General features: G+C 40.1%; 1 protein-coding gene across 1 annotated transcript in view; it reads right to left on the reverse strand.

Moving 5' to 3' along the window:
- Positions 1–6,347: 6,347 nt before the first annotated feature.
- Positions 6,348–22,119, reverse strand: part of KIT (KIT proto-oncogene, receptor tyrosine kinase) — a 153,833-nt gene continuing 138,061 nt past the window's right edge. The window contains exons 19-21 of the mRNA XM_058192657.1: positions 19,987–20,086; positions 17,178–17,283; positions 6,348–7,530 (exon numbers count right to left, since the gene is read on the reverse strand). Of these exons, the coding sequence (XP_058048640.1) occupies positions 7,411–7,530; positions 17,178–17,283; positions 19,987–20,086 (326 nt within the window). The 3' untranslated portion in view covers positions 6,348–7,410. The remainder of the gene's footprint in view (positions 7,531–17,177; positions 17,284–19,986; positions 20,087–22,119) is intronic.

A 22,119-nucleotide genomic window follows, 5' to 3' on the forward strand; every position in this document is an offset into this window, starting at 1 on the left:
AACGCGTAACATCTGCGATGAAGAACTTGCAGCTCATAAAATCCCGAGACGAAATTTCAGCGTTGGAGCTGCCTGAACTCCTGCCAATGTACCATTCTTCCTGCTATGCCTACGCAATCTGCTCTGGTTTTGGAAAGCCTCACAACTGGATGTGTCTTAGCATTAGTTGGACTTCATTGTTAATTACCTTGTATTGTACCATGGCTCTGTGGCAGTGAAAAATCCACATTTGCTCCCAGAAAAATCTAGAGAGAACCTTTTCCCCATCTTTCATCTTTCATCTCTCTCTCTCTCTTTTTTTTTGTCATTTTTTTAAACCAAGTGACTGTTGACTAATTGTTGTGACCCAGGCCCAAGTAGGTAGTAGGAAACTCAGTCAGCGTAAAAACAAATAAGCTTTATTAAAACAGCTGAGAATTACTTCGTTCTCAGCGTAGTTCAACTAAACTAAAGCAAATTCCTCCCAACACAAATTCCTCAGTCCTATCACCAACCTTGGTCCAATTAGGCAAACTGCCCTCAGAGGCCTTTCTTGGCAAAGTTCAGAAGGCACTGATACAAAACAAATGGAACAAGACAAAGCTATCAATGTTGTTTTTCAGCAAAGAGCCCAAACGCAGTTGCTGGTCTTTTAAGCCTTATGGGAGGGGCCAATCATCTCTTGGCCCTACTCCCGAGTTGTCCTCTTTGCTTGAGCTGCTCTTGCCTTCTGGCAGCTCCCTTCTCATGGGTGCATTAGGAACAGGCTCCTCCTGTTCCTCTGCCTCATTACTATCAGCCTCTGGAGGCTCCGGAGTCTGCACAACACTCCCCGATGGCCCTGGCCCCACCTCTGCCTCCGATGCAGAGTCCTCATCCAGGCCTTCCCCAGCCTCCAGGACTGGCCCATGCTCTTCGTCAGCCTCATTGCTCTCTGACTCCATTGCCAGCTCTGCAGGCTGCTGGCAGACCACAACACTACTGGAGATGGACTGGAGAAGTCCCTGCAGTTTTCTTGGCAGGGTTTTTTTCCCAGTAGTTTGCCATTGTCCTAGGGCTGAGAGTGACTGGCCGCAAGTCAATCACATGGCTTGTACTCACAGACATCTGGTTTCCTAACCTATTTTCTGGGCCTTGGTGGCACAGTGGTTAGAGTGCAGTACTGCAGGCTACTCCTGCTGCCTGCTGCCTGCCTGCAATTTGGCAGTTTGAATCTCACCAGGCTCAAGGTTGACTCAGCCTTCCATCCTTCCAAGGTGAGTCAAATGAGGACCCAGATTGTTGAGGGCAATACGCTGACTCTGTAAACCGCTTAGAGAAGGCTGTAAAGCACCGCGAAGTGGTATATAAGTCTACGTGCCATTGCTATTGCCTTAATCATTATGCCGATCTGTCTCACTTGTATTATCCTAGTCATGAAAAAATATTCTCCTGTGATTTCTGGAATGGCACTTCCCCAAGTATCTGTCCTTCTCTAGACTTGGCCAAGGCACCAGAGCCTTCCATCAAGGTAGGAATGTCAGCCTTCTCTGACATGGACATTCTCTACAGAGGTGTCAAGATGACACTATGGTCAGGAAGGTAGATGTGAAAGAAGACAGTCATGCAATATGCTACAGCTTCCCTGATGCAGGGTTTCTTGGGAATGGATATGATAGTAGAATGTTTGAAGCAAGAAGAGACATAGCACATCTCCAGTGCTTTATCAAAGATGAAGGTGAAGATGGGGGCCACTTGATCAGCACAGGCTTTCAAGCAAGGAGGAGTCGCTCCATCTGAGCCTGGCACTTTTCCAATCTTCTTCTGGAGTATTACTTTGAAACCATTGGAACAGGCCTCGCACATCTTTTTCTAAGATCCCCAGAGATGGAGGGGCTCACCCAGAAAGATAGAGATAGGTCAGTGGTGGGATTCAGCCAGTTCTGTCCGGTTTAGGCGAACCGGTAGTGGCAACTGCGGGAAGCTCCGCCCACCCATCTGTGCGTAATGCACAAGCAATTGCGCATGCGCAGGTGCTGACATTTGCGAACCGGTAGGGAAGGCAAGGGAATCCCACCTCTGAGATAGGTGTAGGAAACTTAACTACTATTGGTGTTATCTGAGATGGGGAAGGTAGCAGCAGATGATAGTGGTTTCCGCTCAAAACTACAGTAGAAAACATTCAGGTCATCTGCTAGTTGATGATTCTCTTCAGTAAGGGAGGTTGGTCTGCTGTGGCCAATGATGTTCTTTAGGTTTCTCCACACATTTGCTGATTCATTAGCGGAGAATTGATTCCTCAGCTTTTCGAAGTAATTTCTCTTTGCTACCCTGACCTCCCTGCTAATACATTCCAGCCTCGATTGTACAAAATCCTATCGACTTTCCTGCAGACCTCTTCGTTGGCATGATGTAGTTGCTTGAACTTAGCTGTGAACCAAGGTTTATCTATATATATATATATATAAGCCAAATACCACTCACTCGTCATGAAATCTCCAGAACGGTAAAACCTACAAACTTGAAATTTGGCACTTATGTTCCTCTTGGCTTCTAGGTCCTCACTAAGAAAGGATTGTTCAACATGACCATCAGATCATTAGTATTTCATATACAGTATTATATTAACAAGCTCTTGACGCTTAGGAGCTAGACATTCTACTCCCCTTCCCCACCTGAAAACAACTCTGTCCCAACTGTCAGTTGCCTTATATTAACACGCTCTTATGCTACCCCATCGCTAAATCGGGCATGGCCGTGGCCAGCGTGTGACTCATCCAGCCTGCAGACTGGGACATTCTACTCCCCCTCCGTTCCAACTGCCAGTTGCCTTATATTAACATGCTCTGATACTATGGAGTTACACATTCTACATTAAGTTTCAGGCTTTAAGTGTCAAATTTATCACGCTCAATCACAAAGTTTCGTAGCGAAGCACAGGCATCCAGCTAGTTATTATATATGTGCAAGCTTCTGGTAGGCCTTTGATAATGAAAGTTTTCATTGTGAAGTTTGGCTGGGTTAAGTATTATGAGTGTCATTTGTATATATAAGCATATATTATTCCACACTTTGCTATATTCTTGCACATACATTTTAGTGAAGCCTAACATCCCTTTGATTATTATTGATATATTGATATATTATTTAGTAGAGAAATTATTAAGTCCTCTAAGGTGAGTATCTTAGTTCTTCTGACATAATTGTAATTGTAAGTGCTTGGTAGAAACATTAGGTCATCACCTGGTATTGTCACACATCCCACAAATTGCACAGTTCATGTCACTTGTGAATTATTTGTATGTTATCTATATTCATAATTCAAGGCAGATATATGTCGACCCCAGCCCTTCTCCATAGACATTCTGAAAGAACTGAAGGTTACCATGAAATTTGTAAGTTACCACAATCTGTGCCAATAAGTGGCTGTTGATGAAGTTGATTATTTGTATGTTATCTATATTCATAATTCAAGGCAGATATATGTCGACCCCAGCCCTTCTCCACAGACATTCTGAAAGAACTGACGGTTACCATGAAATTTGTAAGTTACCACAATCTGTGCCAATAAGTGGCTGTTGATGAAGTTCCCTTATTTATTTATTTTATTTTATTTTATTTTATTTATTTGTGCAGAATCTGTAGCTTGGATTCGATGTATATTAAAATACCTCACATAACTTGTCAATGGATATAGCTTATTTACACCTTTATTTAAACTTTTCAACAATACAACTTTCAAACATCCATGTATTTATACATACAGGCACTGTGCATATATTTATATTTATATTTATATATATATATTTATATAAAAATATTTTTAACTCAAGAACCTAAGAGTTGAGAAGACTTTATTGCTACGGTTTAGCATTGACATGAGAACACAACCGAACAAAACAAATTTGAAAATCTGAAGCTGTTGCATAAACTACATTTGAACAAAAACAAAATTATAAAAATATAGCTTCTGAGACTCTTAAAAAGGAAAAAAAAAAATCATCCAAGTGCCAATGAAGTACCGCTGTGCCTATAATTATTACAATTTTCTGAATAACCACTATAAAAGCCAAAGAGCGTTTTTCTGCTAACTTTAAAAGCTTTAGGAAGGTAAAAGTATGTAACTCAAGCCCTGTTTTCACCTTCTGCACAGAAATATACATCGAACTTGGGAAGTTCTCCAATCACCTCTCTGTCTCCTACAATTTCAACTAAAATGCTACCTTTTCTGAAATTTGATTTTACGTGTGATGATTATATCTGGGTAAAAAAATGGTTCTGCTCCTAGCCGTTCTGACTTCTGGGAGGACTGTAAGGAAAGATGCGTTCATACCTTGAATAAACGTGGATTTTGCTCTCTATTGTAATTTGGGAATCCCGAGATAGCACTAGATCTTATTCAAATTGCGTAGCACCCCCCCGTTCCCCCCTTCAGATCTGGTCGAACGGGCGAAAGTCAGAGAAATAAAGACAGCAGAATTCCATCTGTAGTCCCATTCTGTAGCCCAGGGGTCTCCAACCTTGGCAACTTTAAGTCTCATAGACTTCAATTCCCAGAAAATTCAATTCCCAGCGAAGCTGGCTAAGGAATTTTGGGAACTGAAGTCCACAAGACTTAAAGTTGCCAAGGTTGGAGACCCCTGAGCTAGCCTTACGGAGTGAGGAGCATGGATGAAGAAACCTGTGCTGTGGTTCACTGTGAGAATAGGTAAGATTCTTCCCATGCAACTGGGAATTTATTTTGCAAGGTTTCCAACCCTACATTTTCAAGCCTACCAGTGCTGAGTTACGTAAGGAGGAGGATCTCTTTCATACACTCTTGTACACTGTTGTGCCTTTTATATGTACTGAACGTGAAAACAGGGCTAACGACAGCCTTCTCCAATGGTGCCATTTAGATAAGGTAGACCTTCAGTTCTCCTGGCTCCCACAGTCCAATGGCTCCGCTGAGCAGGTAAGGTTTTGATGGACACACAAATACTTTGCAGAACCTTCCCCTCGATCAGAATACGAAGGTCTTCTGCATGCTGCAAGGAGAACCTAGTACTCGTGTAAAGTCTATTCCCTTCATAGAAGAGAATTGGAATCCTCTGCATTTAGGGAGCTTGGACTAAGCCATCCCCCACCCACCCAAAAAAAACCCAACCTGGCAAAATTTGTAAAGGTGCAACTAGCGTCTATAAAACTGGCTGGCCCACTTTGGTCGCTTTAACCCTAAACAACCTAGAAGAACACTAAACTATAGATCAGGTTACAGAGCAAAAAAGCTAATGGCATTTAAGCCGAGGATGACATTAGGAGTGCATTTTAATTATCTTGCATTTGGAGAAGCATTTAATAACATTGCAATGGGTCTAATGATTGCTTTTATCAGAAATGTATGCAAATGTAACAATACAGCAAATGTAAATAACAGGATGTGGAAGGCCTAGTGCTGTGATGGCAAACCTTTTCGACACCAAGTGCCCAAACTGGAACACGCCTGCCTGTTGCTTGCAGGTGTGCGTGCCAGACCACCGGAAAACCAAAGACCAGCTGCCCGGCGTGCACATGCCTGTTTTTTTGGCTGTTTTCAGGCCATTTTTCAGGCAATCTTCTGAGCCATTTTTAGGCCGTTTTGGGGCTGTTTTTCAGGCCAAAAATGGTACCAAAACAGCCTGAAAATGGCCCCCAAAAACAGCCTGCTTTTTGGGCATTTTCAGGCGCTACGGTGAACAGCTGGCCAGCGCGCATAAGCACGCCAGAAACCAAAAGATCAGCTGGTGATGGCACGCGTGCCCAGAGAGTGGGCTCTGCGTGCCACCTCTGGCACGCAGATTCACCATCACGGGCCAAGTGCATTCTAAATAAATCAATACTTTAGAATTTGGTAGGAGATTTATTCTGAAGTCTTCCCTGGATGTTTTGCACTTTCAGGAAAAGAAAAAATACCAATGGGTACACATAGCTGCTGTTTACCTGCCAATACTCTGATTTTAACATGTCATTAGTTCTTTTTCTCAATGCCGACATAGCCAAATACACAGTAACACAGGTAAGTAAGATGTTCCCAGATGTAACTAAGAAATGGTTTACCTCTAATAATTTTTCAAAGTATAGGAAAATGCACTCCCGATAAAAATTTGTGGAGCTTATCAAATATATTCGACTGGCTTAAATACACGCTGTCACACATATACACACACTGAACAAGTGAGCCATCTTTTCACTCAATCTACAGGAGCTACACAAAGAATATAGGAGTTTACTTGTTTTGAAACACAAGTAGACATGTGTCTTCACCAGACTGGGAAATCCACCATATTTGATGTTACATTTTTTACACTCTCTTACATATGAAGATACTTTGTTAATATGGAAACCATCATATGACAGTCTGTTTTTCCCCCCCCCTTCCCAATATATGCTGCGGGAAACTATCAGGACTACCCTTATCTGAGCTACAAATTCTGAACCACCACTAAAGGGCAGCAAAGTGACATGGAAAATTCTTAAAACTCTCTGCTCACACCTAGTGGTTCATCTGATAGTTGCAGGCCAGATAGAGCAGCCCTGAACATAAGACAAAAAAAGCAACGAGAAAACGGTAGAAAATACGTCTGTTGGAATATGGACCCTGTAGAAGAAACGAGGCAGGTAAATTCTTTTTTGTCCCTCTCACGTTATATATTTTCTGCTTAAGCGTTTTTTCCTCAACCTTGGCAACTTTGAGAGGTATGGATTTCAACTCCCAGAATTCCTCAGACAGACAGCTGGCTGGAGAATTCTGAGAGCTGAGTCCACACCTCTTAAAATTGCCAAGGTTGAGAAACTGGCCTAGAGTGAAACATTTGGAAATACTGAACAAGCACGGTGAAACTGGTAGTAGCTCAAATCTGTGGTTCTCCAAAAAGTTACAATTTTAACATCCATGACTATGAGCTTGGTTCACAGCCATAAGTTCCTCAACTTTCTACTAGAAATAAGTTCTGTTTGATGCTCATTCAAGATTTATTTCTCAACCAAGTGTTACCTCCTTGTTCTTGGATTTGGAATGTCAGTTTTTTGTTTTGCTTTAGCTTCTAACCCTTTTAAGATTTGGATAATGGACATTTCTCAAATATTTCCTCTTCCACACTCAACACACCAGCATTTTGGACTCAGGTATTCTGATGCCTTTTGTGTGATGCTCTTTTTTTAAACAACAACAACAACAACCCACACGTTTTTGAAACCACCAATTACCTCTCCCAAATCTGATTCTACATTACCATTGCCTATATAACAAAGCAATTATACAAATCCTAGCAAGCAGTGTTAACAATGGTGCGGCTGTCATGGGCAGTCTAATTTTGTATGTGATTAAAAAGAAAGCAGCGCAGAGCAACTCCTGCAGTACTTCTACTACCATTAGAGCAACAGATTGTCATTTTGAAACAGTACATTCTCCAGCAAGATGGGTTGAGTCTATTTTCAAACATCCTCGTGTGTGAGTAAGGGCTGAGTAGACGAAGCGCTGCTACCCACCGAGTTAATTCTTACGGAGTGATCTGTGGCTTGACTGCAAATGCCGTTTGAAACATTTGAGTAAATCTGGAAAAGACAGAAATTAGAATCAGTCTCTTGGACACAACACTGAACAACCTATACGATATTTTTTTTTTTGCATCTCATCCGCAAAAGCTAATGCCACCTAACATTCAACAATCTAACTTTCAACAATGCATAAGAGCACAAACGTGCCTACCGTTCCTGTCCTATTGCTTTTCATATATATATATATATATATATATATATATATATATATATATATATATATATATATATATATATATATATATATATATATATATATATATGTTTTCTGAGGTTTTGTAAGTTTTGTTTCTTTATGATCTCTATGAACTGGAATGAGTTTTTTACGTGTGAGGTGATGGATTCTGCATAGGGCTGTAGTTGTTTGGCGAGAAATTTGGCTAGGTTTTGTAGAGGTGAGCCTATGGAGCTGACTATGGGTCTGAGTGGGGTTCCTTCTTTGTGTATCTTGGGGAGGCCATAGAGCTTAGGGCATCTGGATGATTTCTCTCTGGGAATGATTCTTTGTTGGATTTCTTCGCTGATGGGGGAGGCTTTTATTTTGGATCTAGTGGTTTTTTCTAGGTAGGTGGTGGGGTCTGTGTTTAGGGGCTTGTATGCAGGGTCTTGGAGTAGGTTGGTTAATTTGGTTTGGTAGTCAGATGTGTTCATAACCACCGTGGCGTTGCCCTTGTCTGCTGGTAGGATTATTATGCTGGTATCTTTTTTCAGGTTAAGTAGTGCTGTCTGTTCCTCTTTGGGTAAGTTGCTTTTGGGTGGCTTGCTGGTGCAGAGGATGTTGGAGATCTCGAGTCTGATTTTGTTAGCGTCATCGGGGTTGAAAGCAGTTAAAAGGAAGAAACAGCTGCGATCACACATTGCTCCCAGAAGCACGAAGCTGAAGCCTGAAGATGACGAATGAGACTTCGTCGAAACGTCGCCAAGACACTTCCAATCTTACACGGGAGAAAACCCGAACAACCAAAGACCTATATACAAACACCCGTGAAAACCTCAGAAAACAAATATTGCACCTCTACGGGGAGGAAATCCACCATCTGACCAGGACCTATGAAAAACTAGAAGTCCAAAGAGCTTCCATTTTATGTGACCTCGCATTCTCTGAAACTGCCGCGATCAAAATTTAATCCCCAAATGCTTCCAATTGAAATTCCACTCCAACTCTGCAGCCACCAAACGCATCCTAAAAAGAACAGAATTGGCCTTAATCAGAAATGAACTTCACACAAAAAGATTCCTCCTAGATCAAATCAACAAAGATCTCCTCACACTTCACCTCAAACTCAGCAACAAGATGCACCCTGCACTTTGGGACAAATCCAAACAACTTGGATTTGTCTGGAGAGCCGAAACACAGACCACCCTCAAGACAGACACGCACACCAACAAACTCCGAAGACTACAAGAACGCCAGAAACAAACCCCTCCACCCTCACAGCAACACATGAAACAAACAGTGCATAACATCTCAGATAGGATCCTCACCAAAGCTGAAACCGATGTCCTTTCCAAAGGATTCAACTTTGCAGTCACTCCCAAATACATCCCCACCGAAAACATTATATGTGGAGTTGAAACCAGCCTGACCAAAATCAACCCCGATGACGCTAACAAAATCAGACTCGAGATCTCCAACATCCTCTGCACCAGCAAGCCACCCAAAAGCAACTTACCCAAAGAGGAACAGACAGCACTACTTAACCTGAAAAAAGATACCAGCATAATAATCCTACCAGCAGACAAGGGCAACGCCACGGTGGTTATGAACACATCTGACTACCAAACCAAATTAACCAACCTACTCCAAGACCCTGCATACAAGCCCCTAAACACAGACCCCACCACCTACCTAGAAAAAACCACTAGATCCAAAATAAAAGCCTCCCCCATCAGCGAAGAAATCCAACAAAGAATCATTCCCAGAGAGAAATCATCCAGATGCCCTAAGCTCTATGGCCTCCCAAGATACACAAAGAAGGAACCCCCACTCAGACCCATAGTCAGCTCCATAGGCTCACCTCTACAAAACCTAGCCAAATTTCTCGCCAAACAACTACAGCCCTATGCAGAATCCATCACCTCACACGTAAAAACTCATTCCAGTTCATAGAGATCATAAAGAAACAAAACTTACAGCCCAGCGACCTACTCGTGAGCTTTGATGTCATATCCCTCTTCACCCAAGTGCCAATCAAAGAAGCCTTGACAGCTATCCAAAACAAATATAACCCCCCCAAGCACATCCTAGATCTGACCAACCACTGCCTATCCAACACATACTTCATCTATAATGGACAAAAATACAAACAAATAGAAGGAGCACCCATGGGATCACCCCTCTCACCTGTCATTGCCAATCTCTACATGGAACACTTTGAAACCCAAGCACTAGAAAAATCTGATCACAAACCCAAACTCTGGCTCAGATATGTAGACGACACCTTCATAATCTGGCCACACGGGAAAGAAAAACTTGACAACTTCCTCACACACCTCAATAGCCTACACCCCAAAATACAGTTCACCATGGAAACAGAAGTTAATAACCAACTTCTCTTCCTGGATGTCTTAGTCTACAGAAAACCCAATGGCTCCCTAGGACATACCATCTACCAGAAGAAAACACACACAAACCGCTATCTGCACGCACTCTCACACCACCACCCAGCACAGATCAACTCCGTAGCCAAGACACTCATCTCCAGAACAAAATGCTTAGCTGATGAACAACACCTAAAACCCGAACTAGACACTCTCACTAACGTACTAACATCCAATGGATTCCAAAACAAATAAGATTACCAAGCTAATCCAAAAGAACCCCCACTAAAATCCAAGACAACAAGAAAATGGCACAGCCCTCCTCCCATATATAAAAGGCACCACAGACAGAATCAGCAAGATCCTCCACAAACACAACATCAAGACAGCATTCTGCACAAACAGAAAAATATCCACCATCCTAAGAAACCCCAAAGACAAAATTGAGTTAGAAAATCAAGGAGTATATGAAATCCCATGCACCGCCTGCCCCACCACATACATTGGACAAACCAACAGAAGAATAAGTGCACGCATTGAAGAACACAAGAACTCATTCAAAAAAGAGGAACCAACTTCTTCCCTGGTCCAACACTTTAAAGTCACAGGACATGATATTGACTTTAAAAAGACCAGAACTATCGCCAAAACTGAACACTTTAACAACAGAATAATCAGAGAAGCCATTGAGATAGAAAAACGCCCACACAGCATGAACAAACGAGATGATACCTCCCGCCTACCAGCCATTTGGAAACCCGCCCTTATTGACAAACGAGTCCCTAACACAAGGAATGACACCAGACCCACACTCACAAGGTCCACACAGGATGTCACCACCGCACATCCACCCAGAAAGCAGACCCAAACCCACACTGATCATGAAGCACGACCAAGGACCAGAAGCCAGACCGCAGCTGCAACATTAGCCATTTCAAACCCCTCCAATCCATACATGCAGCAGACTGACACCCACTATGAAGATGTAGCACGACCACAAAGCCAAACAACAGCTATGCAGCTCACCAGCTCAAATCCCCCTGCAGCACAGACTAGACTGAGCACAACCAAGCCCCCACCAACACAGGACACACCCCCAGCCAATCAGAGCACAGAAAAACCCCCATCCAATCAGAGCACAGCCAAGCTCCCACCCAATCAGTTCAAACCCCACTAGCAGTTAAAAGGAAGAAACAGCTGCGATCACACATTGCTCCCAGAAGCACGGTTGAAGCCTGAAGATGACGAATGAGACTTCGTTGAAACGTCGCCAAGACACTTCCAATCTTACACGGAGAAAACCCGAACAACCAAAGACCTATATATATATATATATATATATATATATATATATATATATATATATATATATATGCTTATTCCTCCTAATATTTACTCATATATATGTTTATACACTATATAATCTTTTTGTATGATACTTATATATATTGTTGTGACAAAATAAATAAAATTAAATAAATAAATAAAAATAAATCTGATAAAAGTGTATTATAAACGCTCAAGCCGCCGTAATTTTAGTGACTGCTTTTTGCTTGCTTGGAATAGTGATTCTGTTTATGATTTTTTTTTTGCTTCATATCTACATTTTATGGAGATTTCAATTACCATATTGTGAGAGGCAATCAACAGACATGTTTTCATTTCGATGGATGTATGCAATGCTAATCAATAAGTGATGTTGATTCATTCTGACTGTGATAAACACAACATTTTTTTTTACAGAGGTAATGATTTTACTTTAAGGATGCTTCCTCTTAAGTTTTGAGAGAAATACAATTTCCATCTATAAAATTAATAGTGTATAATTCAAGCGTCAATGAAAAGAGAGATGTACAGAGTGAGAGAGAGGAGAGGAGAGAAAGAGAGAGAGAGAGATGCTCAGAGCTGCAGATATTAAAGGAACAGTTTTGTATTCACCTTTAAATAAACCTGTTTAGAGTTCAATGTCTGGATTGGGATCATGTAACCAGAGAAATGGTACGGTGGCCTGAACTTTGAAGATTGGTCATTAAGTAGCACTTCCTCAGCAGTGTTTTAAGCCTAAAAGGTTGCTGAAGAAGTGGTTAAGTAATGACCACCTGCAGCTAAAAGTTGTTTGGAGAAAAAGAAAAACTTTGAATAATGAAGGCAATGTAGGCATTGAAACTGATTAAGAAGAAAAAAAAGCACTTGTTTAACTTTGATTTTTATTTTTTCCTTGTAAAATTTTCCCTTTTTTTTAACGACACTTTTAGATGTGATTTTATATTCTGTGTGCTATCTTATTTGTAAACCACTTAGCTGAGATGGAGGGGTGTACAAATTTGACTGACTGATTCGTAAATAGATAATAGACAGACAATTATAGATAGATAGATAGATAGATAGATAGATAGATAGATAGCTGGCTGGCTGGCTAGGTAGATGATAGATGATGATAGATAGATTGATAGATGATACATAGATGGGTAGATATAGATAGATAGGTAGATAGACAGATAGATAGATAGATTTGGATGGATGGGTGGGTGGGTGGATGGATGGATAGATAGATGACAGAGTAGATAGATGGACAGATAGGTGAAAGGGATGGGTGGGTGAGTGTATGGATGGATGGATGGATGGATAAATAGATGACAGAGTTGATAGATAGAGATAGCTACATAGCTAGCTATAGACAGACAGACAGACAGACATGGATAGGTATTGATGGATGGAGTGGAGTGCAGTTGAATGGAATAGAATGAAATGGAATGAAATGGAATTGAAGCACATCTTGAAAACAAAGCTGATATGATCAACGGACTGAGTAACAGGGTAAATTGAAGATTCCCCTAAGTGGGCTGTGTCAAATTCCTTAAAAAATACCAGCAATGTTACAGACAACAGGGAATACAGTTAGTCCACGAGTTACGACCACAATTGAGCCCCAAATTGATGTGAGTTCGCCTTATTTTATGACCTTTCTTGCCGCAGTTGTTGAGGGAATTATTGCATTTGTTAAGTTAATGACACTTTTTTGACAAATTAAGTGAGACTGGATTTGCCATTGACTTTGCTTGTCAGAAGGTCTCAAAAGCTGATCACGTGACCCCGGGACATAAATATGAACCAGCTGCCAAGCATCTGAATTTTGATCATGTAACCATAGGGATGCTGCAACATCCATAAGTGTGAAAAACGGTCATGAGTCCCTTTGTTTCAATGCCATTGTAGCTTTGAACAGTCAGTAAATGAACAGTTGGAAGTCGAGGACTATCTGTAGATAAAATAAAACCTTAGTGACTTGCAACAGGTCTTTATCATTCCCAAGTAAGTAATTATAGAAATGCTATTGGTCTAGATGTGGCCTATACCAACGGTCCCCAACCAGTGGTGGAATTCAATTTTTTTTTACTACCAGTTCTGTGGGTGTGGCTTGGTGCGTGGTGTGGCTTGGTGGGCGTGGCAGGGGAAGGATACTGCAAAATCTCCATTCCCACCCCACTCCTGGGGGAAGGATACTGCAAAATCTCCATTCCCACCCCACTCCTGGGGGAAGGATACTGCAAAATCTCCATTCCCACCCCACTCCTGGGGGAAGGATACTGCAAAATCCCCATTCCCAACCCACTCCTGGGGGAAGCATATTGCAAAATCCCCATTCCCACCCCACTCCTGGGGGAAAGATATTGCAAAATCTCCATTCCCACCCCACTCTGGGGTCAGCCAGTGGTATTTGCCGGTTCTCCAAACTAATCAAAATTTCCGCTACCAGTTTTATTTATTTATTTATTTATTTTATTTATTTTATTTATTTATTTATTTATTTATTTATTTATTTATTTATTTATTCATTCATTCATTCATTCATTCATTCATTCATTCATTCATTCATTTATTTATTTTGTCACAAGAGTATATCTAAGCATAAGCATGAAAGTAACTATATAATATATAAGCGTATATATATATATATATATAAGCATAAGCATGCAATAACTATATTAATTGGATATAATGGAAGAAAAAATAGGACAGGAACGGTAGGCACGTTTGTGCTCTTATGCACGCCCCTTACGGACCTCTTAGGAATGGGGTGAGGTCAATAATAGACAGTTTTTGGTTAAAGCTTTGGGGATTTTGAGAAGAGACCACAGAGTCAGGTAGTGTGTTCCAAGCATTAACAACTCTGTTACAGAAGTCATATTTTCTGCAATCAAGATTGAAGCGGTTAACATTAAGTTTAAATCTATTGTTTGCTCTTGTATTGTTGTGCAGAAAAAATCAGGTGCTACCAACCTGCCTTCCATGGAGAACCTGCATACTGCACGAGTCAAAAAGAGGGCTGTGAAAATACTTACAGATTCCTGACATCCTGGACATAAACTGTTTCAACTCCTACCCTCAAAATGATGCTAGAGAGCACTGCACACAAGAACAACTAGACACGAGGACAGTTTTCCCCCCGAACGCCATCACTCTGCTAAACAAATAATTCCCTCAACAACTGTTAAACTATTTACTAAATCTGCACTATTATTAATCTTCTCATCATTCCCATCACCCATCTCCTTCCACTTATGACTGTATGACTGTAACTTTGTTGCTTGTATCCTCACGATTTATATTGATACTGATTGTTTCCTGATTGCTTATTGTACCCTATGACTAACATTAAGTGTTGTACCTTATGATTCTTGATGAAGGTATCTTTTCTTTTATGTACACTGAGAGCATAGGCACCAAAGACAAATTCCTTGTGTGTCCAATCACACTTGGCCAATAAAAAATTCTATTCTATTCTATTCTATTCTATTCTATTCTATTCTATTCTATTCTATTCTATTCTATTCTCTGGGCTTTACACACTTCATCCCTTCTGAAGGTCACAACTGGCAGGAAACTAAATTCCCAAAAAGACAAGCGAAAAGAATGTGCTGAGGTTGGGACAGGTGTGAGTTTTGGTTCTTACACGCCCCCCCCCAAGTTTTTTATTTTATTTTTCACAAACATATCAAATCAATGCGTGAACAATATTGTGTGACACCTGAGTGTCATACACTGTAATACAAATAGAACTAGTAGAAGTAATCATAGTTATTACATTCAATCAACTTATAAATTTCTAATAATGGTACACGTTTATATTACGTTGCAATCTGTCATTATTCAATGATTTCATGTTTTCTCTTGTTATGACTTTTATTTTATTATATAAAAGTGTCCCCTTTCTCTTATTTCTATCACTTATTTTAACTTTTAATCATGTCACCCTTTATTAAAAAAACGTTTTCTTTTTATCCTGCCTAACTTCTAGTCATGTCACCTACCTAAAAAAAACGAAAGAAAGAAAAGAAAGAGAAAAGGAGAAGCAAATCAGAACAGCAAAAAAGAGAAATCATCTATCCATCGTCTCTTTCCCGCTTCAATACTTTAATTGCGATGCTTTTTTTGACTTGCCTCCCAAATTCCGCTCTTGGATCTTTATCTCTGTCTACATCTGCTTCTTGGCTATTCAATCTAGGTATTTCTCCCACCTCTACCCTCTTCCACTGCTTAGGACAGGTGTGAGTTTTGGTTCTGACAGGCAGTTAACCCTCTGTTCCACTTTACTGCATAAGTCAGCAAAGAGACAGGAGTAGAACATTTTTGTCAAAGGTCACCAACTTCACATATCTGCTGAATAGCTCTTTAACAAGGCTGGGGGAGATAGTGTGTTTTGAAACGTATACAGGTAGTCCTAGACTTTACATTTTGTGACTGTTTAAAATTACAACGTCACTGAAAAAAAGTGACTTATGGCCATTTTTCACCGTTACGACATCCCCATGATCATGGGATCAAAATTCAGAGGCTTGGCGGCTGGTTTGTATTTATGACCGTTGCTGGGTCCGAAGGTCATGCGAATCCCCATTTGCGACCTAGTGACAAGCAAAGTCAACGGGGAACTCGGATTCACTTAACAACCGGGTGATTAACTTATCAACTGCAGTGATTCACTTAACAAATGTGGCAAGAGAATTATAACGGATTGTACAGGGATTGAGACTAAATTGATTCTGAATTTAATAACAGCAGCAAGACTGTTGATTGGACAATACTGGAAGAAGGAAGAGATACCTACAATAGAAGAATGGATACTGAAAGTTACTAATTTGGCTGAGATGGCTAAAATCTCAGCTTTTTTAAAAGACAATACGCAGGAAAGATATTTAATTGAATGGGAAAAATGGATTGATTATCTACAAAACAGATATCAGATTAAGAAATATCAGATTGCCTTTGAATAATTAGAAAGTTATTTTATGTAATGGGGAGGGGGTTGGGAGATGAAAAGCTGTGGATGTGGTTATTTGGATTGGAAGGGAAAATTTTATTCTATGTTTGGTTTATGTATAACAATACCTTGTGATTGACCCGGGAAGCTGGGGGGGGGAGGGAGGGGGGAAGGGGTTTTTTTGGGAGGGAGAGGGGAAAAAAGGGGGAAAATGTTTTTGTTTTTTAAAACTCTTTCAATAAAAAAAAAATGTGGCAAGAAAGGTTGTAAAATGGGGCAAAACTCATTGGTCTCACTTAACAACAGAAATGTTGGGGTCAATTGTAGTCGTAAGTTGAGTACTGTACCCTTCTCCTTTACTATGTCTGGTATAGCTGGAGAGAGAGAGTGGGTCCATTTTTCAGTTCTCTAAACTCACCCTTTAAGTGCTGTTTTAAAGCTTTGCTAAAGCCATGCGTCAAACTCAGCCTCTCCCCCCAAAAAATTCAGCAGGCAATAGGGGATACTGGATAAAATTGAGGTGCACCCTTCTTTCAAAATCCAATCTTCTCAAAAGTCAGGTCCTCGTTTTATCTGAAATTCATCTGATTATCTTTTTGACGAGACGAATAGCATGCCACATAAAACAAGATCTCTGAACAACTACCGTGTTTCCCTGAAAATAAGACCCTGCCTTATATTTTTTTGAACCCTGAAATAAGCGCTTGGCCTTATTGCCATGCATTCAAAAGCCCAATTGGGCTTATTATCAGGGGATGTCTTGTTTTGGGGGAAACAGGGTAACATCCAATATTGACACCCGTAGTCTCCTTTCGGAAGCTAGGCCGAAATACTCAATACTTACATGACTTGTGGTGTCAGAGATCTGCTGTTCAATCAGTTGTACAATTTTCTTAAAAGTTGGCCTCTTCAAAGGATCAGAATCCCAGCAGCTCTTCATGATGTTAAAGCTACAGACAAAGTTAGAAAGAACCAAATGAAAAATGTCAATCGTAATTTTGAAAACGTTTTTAGAAACTTTTAGAAAATTCATAGGCATGCAGTTTGGTTCATTTTTCCAAAACAAACCATTAGTTTAATCGCCAAAAGCGTGAACATGCCTTCTCAAAAAACCTCTGAAAAATACAATGTGTGTCTAAAGTCCCAGCCTCCCCCATTTGTCATACAGCAATAGATAAAGGATAACCAATGTGCTTTTATATTATACTGTACTTCTTGGAAACTGGAAGAATTCTGCTGTGGAGCTTGCTGGAATTGTATATGCATTTATTTATTTTTATTCTCAATGCGAATGTATGCTCATAAGTAAACTGTGAGTTGAATAGAATAGAATAGAATAGAATAGAATAGAATAGAATAGAATAGAATAGAATAGATAAAATCGAGTAGAATTAAAGAGTAAAATTAGATTACAATTAGAAGAGATAACAAAACAGCATATTGAGATGAAACCAGAAACATTTTTATTAGGAATACTCCCAGTGTCTTATGAAAAAAAAATACAATATTTAATTATCCATATTATCACAGCAGCAAGAATAATATACGCACAGAATTGTAAAAACAATAACATACCGACCAAAGTTTATGCTTATATATACTGTTTATATATATATACAGTTTATGCTTATATATACTGTTGTGACAAATAAATAAATAAAATAAATAAAGATAATTTGATTAGAAAAGTTTTGGAATGTGCAGAAATGGATAAACTTACAAAGAAGATACAAGAAAAAGAGGAAACAGAATATTATATAGTGTGGTAGAAATGATATGAATGGCTAGATGAGAGAGGTAAAAGGCAAGGAAAGATCAAATGAAGAAGATATAGGAGTAGAAATGTGACAACAAATAAGAGGAAACAGAAAAAATGCAGTTTGTAGAAATGAAATTGTATACACTGTTATTTATATGTATATATGTAAATAAAGTAATATTAGACTTGTATGTATAAAGGATACATAGAAATAAGGGAGAAAAAATGGATAAGTAAGAAATGTTTAACCGTTGCGAAACTGTTGGAAAGAAACTATTGTTTAAAGAGTCTTTTTTCTTTTTTGAAAAAATGTTTAATAAAAATTATTAAATGAAAAAAAAAAAGAATAGAATAGAATTCTTTTATTGGCCAAGTGTAATTGGACACACAAGGAATTTGTCTTTGATGCATATGCTCTCAGTGTATATAAAGAAAAAAAATAAAATACATTCGTCAAGAATCATAAGATACAATACTTAGTGACAGTCATAGGAAACTAATATGCAATCAAATCATACTAGGAAACAATAAAACCTATATAAGTTGAAAAGATACAAGCCACATGGATATAGCCGTAAGCGGGAAGAGATAGTTACTAGTAAGGGTGAGAAGATTAGTAATAGTAATTAACTTTGTAGTTAATTTGACAGCGTTTTGGGAATTAGTTGCTTAGCAGAGTGATGACATTTGGGGGAAAAACTGTCCTTGTGTGTAGTTGTTCTGGTGTACAATGCTTTATAACGTCTTTTTGAGGGTAGGAGTTGAAACATTATTTTGAATTTATTTTAATAAGTACTCAGACATACATTCCCTTTTTTTCCCTGGAATGCTGACATGACCATCCCATGTTACAGTCACATAGGCATTCCAGAAAGTGCTGCCAAAGGAGAGAAAAAATTAAACTGATCGACAAGTTTATCAATTTTATCTACATGCTAAAATACACATACGTACATATACACACATACTCTACTGGAAACAGATCCAACAATGATGTTTTATTTACTCTTCAATTAACAGAAAAACAGAGTTGGAAAGGACCTTAGAGATCTTCTAGTCCAACCCCCTGCCCAGGGCAGGAAAATTCATTTCTGCTGATTTTTAGGAGGGCAAAAAATCCCAGTCCTATTCAATTCAAACAAGCATTTTGTCTCTAAATTCTAAGAAGACAATGTCTTATAACTGGAAAAGCAATGATCAAGATCAATTACTAAATTGATGAACTGGCTATACACAATCGAAAGCCAGTGGCATCGGACCATAGTAGAAGTGATCTAACTTTAGGATATCAAATTTAGTTTAACTGTGATGATAATGGTTACTGTTATCCAGATCACTGCTATTTGCATAAGGAATCAAATACCCACCATGTACCCTCTATGCAAACGAGGTCACATCACAATGAGTTAATTTCAAAAGATTTGGAAGTATTGGACAATGCGTGCAAGCGCGAATAAATGTGTATCTTTTCTTTTATGTACACTGAGAGCATATGCACCAAAGGCAAATTCCTTGTGTGTCCAATCACACTTGGCCAATAAAGAATTCTATTCTATTCTATTCTATTCTATTCTATTCTATTCTATTCTATTCTATTCTATTCTATTCTATTCTATTCTATGTGGGCTATTGACTGAGCAGGACCTGTGGTTGCAATGGAATGGAATGAAAAAAAAAAAAAGTACCATGGCTAATTGTAACTCCGTTTCTTTCCCCCAATTTATCAATTCAAACGGAATTCTACAAAATTGGCAAATATATGAAAATGCAAAAAGGGACCTACGATTTAGTCTACTACTGAAAGTTTTCGAAAAAAACAGCATAAAATAAAACCAGTATTTCCATCAAAATTGGATAATCGGCGTTCTTAAATTTTAAATAAATTCAGACTCACATTTCTGGAGGTGCATATTCTGGACTAAACATTCTGTATCCTTCCTTGATGTTTTTATAGAACTTGGAATCCACTGGCATTCCAGGATATGGACTGCTTCCTATTAAAAAAAAGGACGTTATTTATTAGTACATAATTTTAATTACATGTTCATTTGTATTTATTAACCACCCATTCCAGCGGACTCTATTTTAAATGGATTTATGTTTTAAAAATGAGAGTGGTAAAACATCCAGGAAACAAATGCGGGTAATCCTTTACTTACGACCACAATTAAGCCCAACATTTCTGTTCCTAAGTGAGACATTTGTTAAGTGAATTTTGCCCATTTTACCCTTCTTGCCAGAGACGTTAAGTGAATCATTGCAACTGTTAAGTAAGTAACATGGTTTGTTAAATGAATATGGCTTCCCCATTGACTTTGCTTGTCAGAGGGGCGTAAACGGGGATCACATGATCCCAGGACACTGACCATCATAAATAGGAGTCAGTTGCCTAATGTCTCAATTTTGATCACGCGACCATGGGGATGCTGCCACAGCCGTATGTGTGGAAAATGGTCGTTGTTGTGGTCCGTCAGCAGCCTACGGAGCTGGCAATGGAATCGGACAGTGATGAGGCTGATGTGGGGCCAGGGCCATCGGGAAGTGAGATGCAGACTCCATAGCCTCATAGTAGTGAGGAAGAGGAATAGGAGGAGCCTGTTCCTAATGCACACATGAGAAGAGGTGCCAGAAGGCAAGAGCAGCTCAAGCAAAGAGGACGACATGGGAGTAAGGCCAAGAGATGATTGGCCCCTCCCATAAGGCTTAAAACAGACCAGCAACAGCATTTGGGCTTTGCCGGAAAACAACGTTGTAGCTGCATCTTCAGCTTCGTCTACGTCTTTGTTTTTGTGGCTTCTGGATGTTTGTCAGGAAGGGCCTTTGGCAGTTTGCCTAATTGGACTAAGGTTTGTGAGATAACTGAGGAATTTGTGTTGGGAGGCATTTGTTTGATTTTGAGTTGAATGATGCTGGGAATGAAGTAATTCCCAGCTGTTTGAATAAAGTTTGTTTTTCCACAGACTAAGTTTATTACTACCTACTTGGGCCTGGGTCACAACACCTGGCTCCCAAACATGACAAACCCTCTATAGTTAAATAAATGTTTCCTTTATTAGGAGCCCTGGCAAAAAGTCTCTCTCTTACACACAATAGGCTAACAATTCTGTCCGGGAGGGAGATGAATAGTTGTCTGCCCCATCTATTCATCTCTGCCTCCTGCCTTTTATCCCCAGAGCTAGGGTGGGGCTTTGCTAGCAGCGGTGGCTCTTCCGTCCAAGGATCGGCATATAGATTTCCACTGCTCTCCTCTCCACCACCTTCTGCGCATCTTTATGGAATCCAGCTGTTTGTCCTCTTCATCAGCCAACTCCAGACCTGGGGGCTGTTGACTCTCCATCTGAGGGCTGACGGACAGCCCAGGCTTTGCCTCTGTCTCTCTCTCTCTGACAGTATTGTGATCCAGGCCCAAGTAGGTACTAGGAAACTCAGTCAGTGTAAAAATAAACTTTATTAGATCAGCTGAGAATTACAATTAAATTAAACCAAATTCCTCCCAACATAATTCCTCAGTCCTATCATCAACTTGGTCCAATTAGGCAAACTGCCAAAGGCCTTTCTTGGCAAAAGTTCAGAAGACACCAATACAACACAAATGCAACAAGACAAAGCTATCAACGTTGTTTTCTGGCAAAAAGCCCAAACACCACTGCTGGTCTTTTAAGCCTTATGGGAGGGGCCAATCATCTCTTGGCCCTACTCCCAAGTCGTCCTCTTTGCTTGAGCTGCTCTTGCCTTCTGGCAGCTCTTCTCATGCGTGCATTAGGAACAGGCTCCTCCTGCTCCCCTGCCTCACCATTGTCAGCCTCTGGAGGCTCTGGAGTCTGCACATCACTCCCTGATGGCCCTGGCCCCACTCTTACCTCTGACGCAGAGCCCTCATCCGGGCCTTCCCCAGCCTCCAGGACTGGCCCAGGTTCTTCCTCAACCTCATCGCTATCCGACTCTGTTGCCAGCTTTGCAGGCTGCTGGAGGACCACAACAGACAGCTCCATTCCCTCATCCCCCTCGGAGCTCTCAGGTTGCCTTG

Source organism: Ahaetulla prasina, chromosome 8 (genome assembly GCF_028640845.1).
Source record: "Ahaetulla prasina isolate Xishuangbanna chromosome 8, ASM2864084v1, whole genome shotgun sequence".
In the NCBI taxonomy this organism is placed as follows: Eukaryota; Metazoa; Chordata; class Lepidosauria; order Squamata; family Colubridae; genus Ahaetulla; species Ahaetulla prasina.